At 41.8% G+C, this 13,375-nt stretch overlaps 1 protein-coding gene across 16 annotated transcripts in view; it reads right to left on the bottom strand.

The window, feature by feature from the left end:
• The window catches only part of DNAH12 (dynein axonemal heavy chain 12), a 174,362-nt gene that overhangs the window by 74,460 nt on the left and 86,527 nt on the right, over positions 1-13,375 (bottom strand). For 15 of the 16 annotated variants that reach the window (XR_006292015.1, XR_006292016.1, XR_006292017.1 and 12 more), the window contains 5 exons: positions 13,009-13,264; positions 7,514-7,813; positions 4,666-4,844; positions 2,912-3,104; positions 1,401-1,562 (listed from right to left, as the gene is read on the bottom strand). Coding sequence is in view for 13 of the 16 variants with exons in the window: in XM_043550460.1 (XP_043406395.1) it covers positions 1,401-1,562; positions 2,912-3,104; positions 4,666-4,844; positions 7,514-7,813; positions 13,009-13,264 (1,090 nt within the window). In the remaining 3 variants the exon portion in view is untranslated. Of the gene's footprint in view, positions 1-1,400; positions 1,563-2,911; positions 3,105-4,665; positions 4,845-7,513; positions 7,814-13,008; positions 13,265-13,375 lie in introns of those variants that run through there. The other variant, XM_043550472.1, reaches the window with a different exon arrangement.

Below are 13,375 nucleotides of genomic sequence, written 5' to 3'. Positions count from 1 at the left end.
AGTCGGAGAACACTTCAGTCTCTTTGGTCACTCGATTACAGACCTAAAAGTTGCAATTCTTCAACAAAAACACTTCAAAAACAGACTCCAGCGAGCGACTGCTGAATTGGAATTAATTTGCAAACTGGATACAATTAACTTAGGCTTGAATAAAGACTGGGAGTGGATGGGTCATTACACAAAGTAAAACTATTTCCCCATGTTTATTCCCCCCCCCCCTGCCCCCACCGTTCCTTGGACGTTCTTGTCAACTGCTGGAAATGGCCCACCTTGATTATCACTACAAAAGGTTTTTTCCCCCCTGCTCTCCTGCTGGTAATAGCTCACCTTAAGTGATCACTCTCGTTACAGTGTGTATGGTAACACCCATTGTTTCACGTTCTCTATGTATATAAATCTCCACACTGTATTTTCCACTGAATGCATCCGATGAAGTGAGCTGTAGCTCACAAAAGCTTATGCTCAAATAAATTTGTTCGTCTCTAAGGTGCCACAAGTACTCCTTTTCTTTTTGTGAATACAGACTAACACAGCTGCTACTCTGTATTCTGAAAATGTAGGTCTAACCCTATTCTGGGAAGATATAATTGATGACATACACTTTCTGCCCATTTCTGGCCTTGGTTATACTAGTGCACTTGCCACTGATTTCCATGTAAACTGCAGGGGTGCAGTGAAAAAGTGATTTGTGCTTTTATTATGGCATTCCACAAACAAAACAACCCTCCCCAACCACACACACCAACATACACCATCAAACAACGTCCTCCTACATTTGTTTAAAAGGGATTGAAGTATGTTAAATGTGACATGCCACCAAAAGAAAGCCCTAAAAACAAGGAAATGCCTAGTTATGGGACATTTAACCATGCCCTAATGCCCACACAAGAAGCTTCTACTGACAGAGACAGACTACATAGTCCCAGAGAACTTATTTCTTCCTCCAAGTAATAAGAAAAAGTGCAAATCCATCATTACAAGCTCAGCAACATTTGCAAATATTGAGGGTTGGCATATAAGCACAAGTTACATGTGTAGTGTGTTATGTATATGTGAGGAAAGCATGAGGTCAGAATTACGGTTTGTACCAGAGGCAGGATGTATCAACCATCCCATTTTATAAACAAGTTAACACAATTTACAAGAAGATCTTGTGAAAACAAGATTTCATGAGATCCAGTAAAAGTCATTAAATGAACTGTACATATCCAAATGGGCACTTTAAAAAAGGTATATATTGTTAAATTCTTGATGCAAAAATTTTGCAGTTTTGCTTTAAAATTGTGTTGCTGTGGCAAGTTAACTTATGGTTCCCCTTTTAAATTTACTATTTATTGTCAAACCACAATGAAAATAAGAGATTACATTTTAAGAGAAATATAGCCATTTTTTAAGGATACCTCCATAATGTCTTGTTTTTCATCTGCTGCAAAAAGATTAGGTACTTCTCCAGTATTGAGAACACTGTCAATATCTTCCAAGAAAGCTTCTTCTTTAATCTGTGTGTCTGTGATTATAAACACAGTTTTCAAGCCCTTCATGCCTGCACTCTTCAGAAGGTTCTATAGGGTTCAAAAAATTAACTTTAAGTTGATTGAAAGTATAGCACACTCTGGAACACACTTCTTGAAAATTAAAACCAAAACACATGCATGTTAATCATGGGCGGTGGGTGAAACGTCCCATGGGGGAGGCAAGCTCTTTGTCCTGCCTCTTCGGTCCACAGCCCCGCCCACATTCCACCCCTGCTCTGCCCCAGGTCCCACCCCCACCCACCACTGACTTGCCACTCGCCTCTTCACCCTCCCAAGATCCCCCCCTCTGCTCATCTCCTCGCCACCCGCTGCTCGCCTCCTCAACCTCCCCCCGCGCCAGACCCTTTCCCTGCCAGCTATGAGACCCCCCCACCACCACCTGCTGTGCAGCTGGCTCGCCACTCGCCTCCTCACCCTGCAGCTGCCCCCCACCCCGTGACTACCTCCCCCCTTTTCACCTTAAAGCACTAATAACATTCCCCAAAGGAGCTGAACAGGCAACAAGTATAGCTCAATTGCCAGATAGATTCTCCTCTGGGTGGCAGGGAGTTTGGTGTATGCTATAGAGAGAGAGATGAAAAGCCAGGCTACCTGCGCCAACCTGAAGCCTAATCTCTCCTTTTGAAAAAGTGCTTGTCATTGACAGCCTGCATTAAGGCAGTAGTTTAATCACCTTTCTTACACAAAATTCCCTGCCAGACTTGTTGACTTAAACTGGGTTTGAATAAAATGCCTAGATCAAGAAATAAACTCACTAGCTATGTCAGCTCCTCCTTGAGCCAGGTTAGCACTTACTTCTTCTGGGTACAGAGAATAACTGAAGGGTTGTCATTTGGAAACTATTTTTAACCCCAGTAATACATTTTCCTACATTATAAAAGCCAGCTGAATGTGGCCAAAGGCTTCCTGGGCATTGGCAAATACCTGTTAAATGGCTTCATTACTACTTTAATGGCTCTTTAACAGTTGCAGTGATCTCTGCTACTAGGTCTCTGGAAGGCTTTTTCACTGTGTAAAGTTACTCAGGGATCCCCTCCGCTCACCTCCTCACTCCCTCCATCCACGTCTGCCACTGACTCCCTGCTGGCATTCTCACACATACACACACGCCCCGCAGGAAGGAGGGGGTGAGGAGAGATGTGGCTGGCAATTGTGGGGACCTCCAAGGGGAAAGAGGATGTGGTAGAGGAGGAAGATTCACCCCAGGTGGCAGCAGCAAGCCATGGGAGCTTCAGGGAAGGGTCAGAGCAGGGAGGGGAAGAGGCGAGGCGGGGGGGCACCAGAGCCCAGGTGTCGGGCAGTAGGGACGGCTGTGCTAGGGGAGGCAATGCCTCCCCTTGCCTATTATACCTGCCACCCATTATGTTAACACTCACCTTCAGATCTTCTCTCCATTCATTCATACCATAGCTCTTAGAGATCTCTGGCTGAAAAATATACATTTTCGCCATGGCTGTAGCCAAACGGGTCAAAGACTGACGTCCACTCCCTCCCATTCCAACCAGTAAGACATTGCCACCTGACTGCTTTAGAATACGACTTATCCGAGACAAATGTTCCAACACGTACCTGACAATGAAACAGATTAAACATCATGATGAAAAGAGACAAAGTACATTTATAAATGTTTTACATTTTTCTAAGCTAATATTTTTACGTTCTGTCAATAAGTCTGGGAGATGAGAACAGAAAGTCGTGTTTGCCCAACTTCCTGCCCAGAAGAGTACCTCCAAAGCTGGATATGTAGCCAATAAACCAATCTTTCATAACTGTTGTGACAACTATATACACATCACCCGATCACTAAATATAAGCTTTAGGAATTAGTGGGCTTGGACTGATGGAGATGTCAATCTAAAAGAAGAAATCAACAGATAAGGAAATTTCCAATTCTAAAGCACAGTTGCTCTGTTAGTCCTAACTTTTGGGAAATATCAATAGTATGAACAGAATAGGGAAGAATACATGGGAAAGAATATGGGATAGGTCAATGTTTTCCCCCTTCAAAATGCATTTTGTTGCTGATTTTGGGAAACACAGAATTGAGCAATTTCTTTAAAAGGTGGCATCTGGAGATGACCGAATGAAAGTTAGTGCACTGGAACAGCGAAAAAGCTATTTTCCCATCCTCATCTTTGAACAGTGTGTCAGAAAGGAGATGAAGAGGAAGGCCGCCAAAAGTAAGAGTCTTGCTTTCAGCCTTGGCTGGGAGAGGGGTAAGAATTCCTTCCTAAGGAAGCATAAAACTCATTTAAGAAGATGAAGGGGGACACCATTTAAATTGGTTTCAAAAAAGTTCAATCATCTCAAAGAAAGCAAATTCTGACTTATCCTGAAAAGCCAGTTCAGGATATTTTTCTGTGTGCTTGGTCACTAGGAGACCAGTGGCTTGGTCTGATCAGCCTAGAACCTCACAGGAGGAACTGCAGCTGTGATTAGTAGGGCATGGCTGTGCAGTCCCTCTCAGACTTGGAATTCCTTTCCCTGGTGAAATGAGGGTCCAGAAGCCACAAGCAAAAGTGGTAGAATTATCCCCTAACAGATAGTTAGAGAGTCACTTCACAGCTAAAAGAAAAAGAGTATTTGTGGCACCTTAGAGACTAACCAATTTATTTGAGCATAAGAAAAGTACTCCTTTTCTTTTTGCAAATACAGACTAACACGGCTGCTACTCTGAAACTTCACAGCTACAGCATCATCTGGATCTAGTGCAGCACTTCTAAATTACAAACATGAATGCTCCTGCAAAGGGTCCCTGGGGAGAAAAATGTTACTTCAAACATCAGTTAACTGAAGAAATAAGCAGAGACATGAAAGGAAAAGATCACTGCTTACCCACCTACTCCCTTTCCCCATCAAAAAAGGAAAAATAAAGTCAGTTGAAAATAACAAAGCAGGATTGCTCGTCTCCCATCAGAACAGAACTTCTGGTGCAAAGTGTAGTGCATTTGCTTCCCAGTAAAATCATTTGAATTGCCCCCAGCATCTGCCAAGAGGTAATGTCATCAGCGACAGTTTGGTGGAGACATGTAAAGGGTAAGAGAGAGGTAAAAAGTGCACTTCTCAAAAATGAATATTATTACAAAGTTGTTGATTGCCTAAAGCTGTTAATAATGCCAAGTATGTGCACCTGAAAATTACAAGGTTCATTCTTGTCTTGTGAGTTTGGTTATATTCTTCCAAACACTGCTCTACAACATCACTGAACTGTTGAACACTTGGAATTTCAATATAAAGTCTTTCATCTCCTTCAAGGTCAGGGTTCATGTAATCACCAAATACCAGACTTCTCATGTCTTCTTCAGTTACCTATGGTATAAAATCAATAAATTGCAAAGTGAAATTTAATTGTCATTTTCCTACATGGACTAATTAATGAGCAATACATTAGCACACTTTAGAGATCACACTTCCTAGTCACAATACTGATCCAAGTAGACAAGCCCTTTGATACAAGTAACCATTTTTGTTGTTTATTGGATAAACTTTTTTTTTGTATTGCGGTGTTTTATCAGTGTTTATTGATTAAAACAAAAAATCAAAATCCCTACTAATAGGTCATGTCCAACTCTAGTAAATGTTTATTTATTTATTCTTTGAACACAATTAATTAAAATGCTGTTCATAGTCTCATGCACAAACATAATCAAAACTTTCAGGATATATCACAGAGGTATGGATAGCACCCTTCTTCCTCATCTTAGGAAGTAATAACTTGAGCCATAAGGTAAGTTCCTTGTCTACACATTCATTAAATGGCAAAAGAGAGTGGGAAAAACATATTAAAAAACAAAAATCATCCAAAAAACTAGAAAGTGATCACGACAAAAAACAGATTGTTCACCTTTAACGGTCTCTTAGAATTTGTATTTGCTATGCTAAACAATCTATTCCACCTTGTATTTAGCTATGACACTCCGAGTGCCTTTCACAGGCCTGAAGAAGAATTCTGTGTAGCTTGAAAGCTTGTCTCCTTCACTAATGGAAGTTGGTCCAAGAAAAGATATTACTTCATCCCCTTCTCTAAATCTAAAGACAGAGACTTTTCCCATGTAGTAGATCAGGTTTCTAGAAGTCCATTCAAAGATCTTCATCACTGAGTTTCCTCTTGCAGATATCACACTTACCAGCAGATGGACCAAGATCTGGACTAATTTCTTCTTGTCATAAAGGTTGGTAAATTACTTTCAAATTAAAAGGAGTACTTGTGGCACCTTAGAGACTAACAAATTTATTTGAGCATAAGCTTTCGTGAGCTGCATCCGATGAAGTGAGCTGTAGCTCACGAAAGCTTATGCTCAAATAAATTTATTAGTCTCTAAGGTGCCACAAGTACTCTTTTTCTTTCTGTGGATACAGACTTACACGGCTGCTACTCTGAATACTTTCTAATTGTTTTTGTCATCTTACAAATCATGGGCTAAAAAAGAAAAATCTTTGGCCAACGAGAAGTACCAATGGCTTTCTCATTGTAAGTTTTGATAAAGCTGGGAGAAGAGATGCTGTATACTGGTAGCAATGTTTTAATGCAGAAGTTGATCCATCCTAGCTTCTGTGTAACTGGACTTTTTCTTTCTATTTTTAGACTCCTGAATATCTCAAATAAAGAATCTGCCTAAAAGGGCAAGTCCTAAGCAAACAAAACTGTAAGGTTCAAATAATACTTAAATTATGCCAAAATATCCTTTAAGAGACTTTGAATATGGACAAAACTTGGGAGGGAAATATGAAATGCGGAGCCAGGCTTGGGGGTGAATCCTGGGACTAATATGTGGGACAGCTGTGCCTTTATGAAAAATAAGGAATAGTTCTTTATGACAGAAAGCAGTGAGATCCCCAACATGTCTGATCAAAGTAATAGCTGCTGAGGCTGCATAGAAAGGAACCAGTGGAGAGCACTGATGTGAGTTTTGCCTCCAGTGATCCAGTTATATGAGGCACAAGAGGAGCTGATCTGCTGAGAGAGAAGCCTGGAGCAAGAGCTCCCATCTGGGCCACAAGGAAGGTAGGCTGCAGTACCATAGGCCTTATGCCCTATCAAGAGAGGCAGGACTGGAGCTCAGGACAACCCTCAGTCACACTGTGGACAGAACAAGAGACCACATTACAATTTCTGCAACAGGGCCTTGAGGAATATTTGGTGTGTATCATGAGGAGCTGGAGCGTTTGTCTTGGATGAAGTAGAAGGAAAACTAAAGAGCTTCAATAAGTTGGAAGCTCTGCAGAGAAGAAAATGACCTGGTAATTGGTCTGCCTATCAGCATGAAACCTAAAGAAGGAAGACCACTGATGCAGATTTGAGAATAGAAAAGAACAGAATTATATATATATATACACTATCAATACATCAACTACACAGACATTATTATGAATTAATCTCAGTGTGCAAGACCTCTAACATATAATATACAAAGTCACATAAACTAAAGGTGTATCAGTCAAGCCCTGAAAAGTGACATACTAATCTGGTTATTCAAACTAGTCCAGAAATTTTCACAAGTCACATCACAGTTTTCTTAAATTTTCAAAAAGATGAAAAATAATTAATTTCCTAGAGTGCTGAAATGCCAGGTATCCTCTTCCCACCTCCCTGACAAGCATGCTATATTCATTTGTTTTATTCTGGTTTCCAACAAATATTTTCCTAGCAAAACACAAAAAATTAAATAATTCAATACTATGAATGCCCTGGAAGTGAAATAAATATAACTTTTTTTTTTAAAGTAATGCAGGTAACAAAAAGTACAAACCTTAAGCCTACCTCTTGCCAGCAGGAAAGAAGAGCAAAATCTTTGTTGTAGGTTTTGGGGTTGTTTTGGGGTTTTTTTTTTTAAATCATGCAACATGCTCCAACAGAGAAGGGCACCAAGACAGATGAGATAGAACAGAGATAAAATAGCCACTGCTAAAATTCAGACATTATGATACAGAAAATAATAAAAATTAATTGTTTTGTAATGGAAAATGTGATTACTTACAGGTGCGTTCCCTTGCCTTAGATGTGCAAAAACAATGTCAAACGCTTCTTTGAAATGGTCTTTCACTATGTCTCTCATTATTTTGAACAACCAGGCTCTATCAGAGTCATCCACAAGTCGGTCATAAAATACTCGAAATACTTCATGCACAAACAGACGAATCATTGTATGCTTGGTTTCAACTGATTCTTTTTTAATGAGTAAGCAGCCTTGGACAACACGTGAAAAGTCACGCAGGTTGAATGTGTAATGTGATTTGGCTGGTGTTGGGAGCAGGTTCTTCATGGCTTTCTTATATACCTTAAATATGAAAAATGAACAAAAACATTTATTATACTATCAACATGCATCATCACAATATCAGATAATATATGGTATACTCCCTACAGTTGTCTGGAACGTTTCATCTGTCTTTAGTTCATGTTGTGTGATGAAATGGAGACGTTTGTTAAGAATATTACATTCAGTGTAATGAACACTGTTAGCAGGCATTTTTCCCATCTGCTCTAAGATAGAGGCTACATGCCCTGTGTAGGGTCAAAATATTAACCCTATTAACAGACAAATTAACAATAAAACAATAAAATTTAGTCCAAACCTTCTCCCCAGGCCTGGTCCTAGGTTCTTAGTTTAGGGTTGCTCAGTTCTTCTGCTATAACCTCTCCATCTCAGACCAAAAGCTGTCAAGGTAGCCCAACTCCAATGCTTCCTGTCTCTAATTTTACTTAACCCAGGCTTTCTGTTTTGACAAATGTTGTGCAGCAGGGGGCTATTCAGTCCCTGCTTCCAGAATGGGATATTACCCCTTTTTGTCCCAAGTGGGATTTTTGTCCATCCCATCACATGCACTGTTGGAACCCAATCAAATTATTCTTTAAAAAAGGAACAAATAAATTATCCTGTCACACTGGGGTAACAGAAGAGAATATACCAAAAGCCCTTTGAAAAAAAAGAAAGAAAGAAAAAATTAAAATTAAAAGTTAATTCTTGTTCTCTGAAGCTATATGTCATAACACATTACCATTCTCTTAGAGTCCAGGCTCCAGAGTAAGACTGGCAGGTTCTTATATTGGTGCCCATAGTCCATAATCCTAAAGCTGCTGGCTTCAGCAGGGGATGGCTCTTGCAGTGGACCATCTTGAGGGTGAGATAGTGCAATTAGCATTCTGAAAGGGGCTCAAAAAAGAGGATCCAAGAGGTTTAGGAGGACAATATTAGGGCCCCATGCTGGAGTAGATTCTCTAGCCTGTGGCTAAGTATGTAATAGGCCTTGAGAAACTTCGATACCATTGGGTGAGAAAAGACCATGCATAACTGTACTAGGAGATGACAAGTTGAAACTGTTGCAAGGTGAACCACGATGGACCTGAAGGAAAGGCCAGAATGTTTTTAATGCAATACGCAGCCAAGGATTTTCAATATCAAAACGTATAGTTATTCTAGATTGTGCTGGACTGGTCATATTGAAAATCTCTTCAATTTCAAGGAGTAATGATTTTTTCCAAATGACATTCTACTTTGTATAAGTATTTCTTGCAATGAGCAGTTTCTGTCATGGTTACTCAACCAGCTAACATCCAGGCCATCAGATGCAGTGACTTTTGGTCTGGACGATCATCTAACCATGATTCTGAAACATCATGTTTGGACAGTCAGAGAGTGGAATACGAGGTTGAAAAGACACATCTGTAACAGATCTGTCAGCTAAAGCTACTATGGCCAATAAGAAGCTATAAAGATAAGTGTGGTTCTGTCCTGTCTGATCTTGGCTATCACCCTGGGAATCAGGAGAATTGGTGGAAAAAGCATACAGGAGGCCTCAATTCCATGAGACAAGGACGGCATCAGGTAATGATCTCAGGCTCACGCCCCCTCTTGAGCAAAAGCTGCCCTCAGTGGTGAACAGGTCCATTGTGGGAACTTTCCATTGGTTGAATATGAGCTCTATGATGGGCCTCTGCAGAAACCATTCTGCTTGTGATGAATTGTTTGCTTAAGATGCCTGCTTCATTGTTGCTGACTCCAGAGAAGTGAAGAGCTGTCAGGTTATCCTGGGCTCAAGGGTGCCAGAACCTTTGTAGAAGTGGGGGAACCACTGGTGCTGAAACCTGGGGGAGGAGGGGGGCATACCATCCACTTTTTTTTAGCCTGCGTGTAGTCGGGGGGCAGAAGACCGCAATGCCCACCCAAATTGCAAGCCTCGGGCAGGCACGGAGCTGGGTCAGCAGGGGCTGTGCTATGTGGCAGCATTTCCCCCACAAAGTACGCCCATGTTTAAAAGTGGGGGCATGACCCTCCAGCTTTTAAAAGTGGGGAGACCATGGCCTCCCATCCTGCCCCCTGGTTCCAGCATTGTTGCCTGGGCTGATGACAACATGTCCGTAACTTGACATCTTCTTGACAGAGGGATGATGTGCAGGTGCCTTCTTGTTTGTATAGGTCGTATACTATAGAGGTGCTGTCTATCAAGATTTGCACTGTGCAATTTTGAGGAAGAGGTAGGAATGTCATGCAGGAAACCATTATGATCTGTGAGCTTCAGGACAACTCATGTCATCCTGGAAGCAGGTCCCCTACATCTGGAGATTGTCTAGATAACCCCCAACCTCCTCTTGATATATGTATGACTGTGTCATGGTCAGGGGTGGGGGGGGCGTGAGAAAGGCACCCCTCTACATATGGTCTTGGGGCTAGCCACCAACTCAGCTCTGAAATGATGTGAGGTGGAACCACAACTTCCTTGTTTATCTAGTGTCCCAACAGGGAATGCACTGATCTTAGATTTGTAGAGGCCACAGATGAAGTCTGGCAAGCAGTGTCACACATATGCATGCAGACATGTGACCTAGCAGACCAGAAAAGTCCATAGTATCATGGCCAGATTTTAATCTTACTCCATTCAGTATTGATTGCAGAGACAAGAACCTGTTCTCGAGGAGAGATGGTTTTGCCATCGAGGCCTGGGGCGAGAGATGATTTTTCATAGTTCACCAGGAGGTGTAGTTGGGCAAACAAGGAGAGGACTAGCTGTTACCATCTTTTGCTAGGATCCTTCACTTATCAGCCAGTTGTCTCAATATGAGTAGACATCCAGGCCTTTCATCTTTATGTGTGCCCCCTACCATTTCTAGGAGTTTTGTGAAGACTGCTGGGGCCATGGAGAGTCCCAATGGCAGTACTCTGCGTATTGATAATGGTTGAGTCTTACTGTGAATGGTTGGGCCTTACTTCCTGGGGACCAAATGAATAGAGGTGTGGAAATACCTGGCCTGTAGTTGACAGCCATGAACCAGCCTTGAGCATGAAGAGAGGGAATGATGGGGCAAGTGTTACCATCCTGAATCAGAGACAGCGCATAAAGACTCATTAGGGCCAGGATAGGAAGAAAATCCCTTTTCTTCCTCACAATAAAGAATTATCAGGAATAGAAACCTCTTCTCCAGTACATCTGCAGTACCGTCTCTATGGCTCCTAGAAGACGCAGTGAGGCCACATCTGTTTGTAGTAAGCTCTCTTGAGAAAAGTCCCTGAAGAAGGATGGGGAAAAGGAATGGATAGAGGGCAGGGATTGGAATTGGATTGGGTAAACCTGGGTGATGATCTCTAGCACTCATGTGTTGGATGCGTGGCAGATCAAGCTCAGTTGTAGAGAGCAATGCAGCTTCCAAAGATTGCCTTCTACTCTGGACTGGTTCTGGTGTGGCTCCTGACAGTCCTCACAAATCTGCTGTCCTGAAGCAGATGCATAGTGTGTTATGAGGAGGTGATGCATGGCTTCTTGCTGAGGAGATAGCAGGGTTGGCTTGGCTGGTACAACATAGTTCCCTGCCTCGTCTGAGGTGAATATTGGTAAGGTTTATGATAAGAGGCCGGTGTGTACCTCCCCAAGGAGCACAGAGTGGCTCTCAGATCATTCAGGAAATGTAAAGCACTATCCATGTATTCACTAAATAGCTCCATCGACTGAAGAGCAGGTCTTCTTTTGTGACTTTCATCTCCTTGGGTATGCCTGAAGCCTGTAACCATAAGGCTTTTTGTATCATTATGGCTGTAGCCATGGATCTGCCCTTCATGTCCAAGGTGAAAGTGGCTGCCTGGAGAGTAGGCTTAGGCACTTATTAGCCACCCCTGTCTGTGACCTTAAGCTCTTTCTTACTATCTTGTGAAAGTGTGGCTAAGAATGGTGACACTGTCCCACTTTAAAAAGTTGTACTCAGCCAAGAGAGCTTGATAATTAGAAATACAAAGTTTCAGGGAGGCAGAGGAGTGATCTTTCCTTCCAAAAAGGTCCCATTTTTTAGACCTTTCTCCTTTGTGGACTAGATTTTACCTGGACCACAGAGACAACGAATTAACTAATGGGGTGACAGAAAAATATTCAACCCTTTTCTATGGGACTTGGTACCATTTCTCAACCCTTTTTGTTGTGTCAGGAATGGTGGTAGCTTTCTTCCATAGATCTTCAGTTGGGTTGTGTATTTATCATTTATCAGGAGGGCAATTCTAGCAGAGTCTAATGCAGTCAGGATGTTGAACAATTTATGGGGCTTCTCCTGTATCATCAAAGTCTTGATGTCCAACATATCTGCTATCCTCAACAACAGCTCTTGGAAAGCTTTGAAATCAGCCAGGGTCGGTACGAGAACAATCACTTTGTCTGGTGATGATGACAAGAAAAGTCTTTTGGAAGTGAGGGAGCATATGTCATTCTCCTGGTCCCATCTGACTGCACCAGATACTCTGTTCTGCCTGGTGTCAGTGGTCTGTCCAGGAATGTTGTCTGAGAATTTGATCTCCTCCATTTCCTGGAGTGAAATGGGGACCATCTTCTGGAAGCTTGAGACAATGGTCCCCAGTATGCCTAAAAGGGTCATGGTGGCATGCCATAAGGGCATGACTGGCTCACATGGTGTCCACTGCTAGTCATAGTGAGGCTGTGACTCAGCTCTAAAAGAAAAGCTGCCCAGACTCTCCAGTGAGTTACCTGCTGACCTCTGATGCAATTTTCTACTAGGAAAGGAAGATGATTGTCCAGTAAAGCAGAATGAGTAGAAGAATTAGCCAATATTAAGGAATAGCAGATTGGACATTGCTAGATTCCATCATGCCTCCACAGGCAATACAAGGAAACTGAGGGACAGCTGCGGACACTCCGCCCTTATGCCCTTGCACGGGAGCACAAGCAGGCACTAGGTGGAGGTGCAGCCCCAAAGGACACTGCTATTGGAAAGACTCCAATCTTGCAGACATGAAATGTGATGTGTACTGATAGTGGTACCCACACTGACACATAAGTTTCCAGCAAAATAAAGCTTTACCCATAAAAATAAGTTAACTTCATATAAATAGATGCCGTTGAATTGTCTATACTTTGAAAATAGTAATGAGGACTAGACTTCCCAAACTCTAATATCATCAGTTAAATCAATCTGGAACCCATAGAACTTTACCAAGTAATAGAAAATAGAACTTTCAGGAAAGTATTTGTTTCTTACCTCCATTGTGCCACTGACAATTTGGTTTCCAATTGTGAAGAATTCAGGAGCAAATTCGTTATTCCTAAGGTAGAAAGCTACTATGGTAGAGAAGATACGGACCATAGTTTCATCACTAAAGGAGTTAATGGTGCAAATGTTGAAGTGTCGCAGAAAACGAGACGTAACAGGATTCCTCCCACCTCCTGGAGGTCCCATAGCAGCTATCAGCTGTATGTCAACCAGTGTAATTTTATTTGTGTCCTTTAAGTCGTACCTTCAAAACAAATTACAATATGATATTTAGACAATTACAGATACAACAAATCAGTCCTAATGCAAGTAGTCTGATACATCTGCACTACAGAATTTTTTAGATATGATACCT

This window comes from Chelonia mydas, chromosome 7 (genome assembly GCF_015237465.2).
Source record: "Chelonia mydas isolate rCheMyd1 chromosome 7, rCheMyd1.pri.v2, whole genome shotgun sequence".
Lineage (NCBI taxonomy): Eukaryota > Metazoa > Chordata > Testudines > Cheloniidae > Chelonia > Chelonia mydas.
Note: the sequence above shows the minus strand (reverse complement) of the source record. Positions and strands in the feature narration are given on the sequence as shown.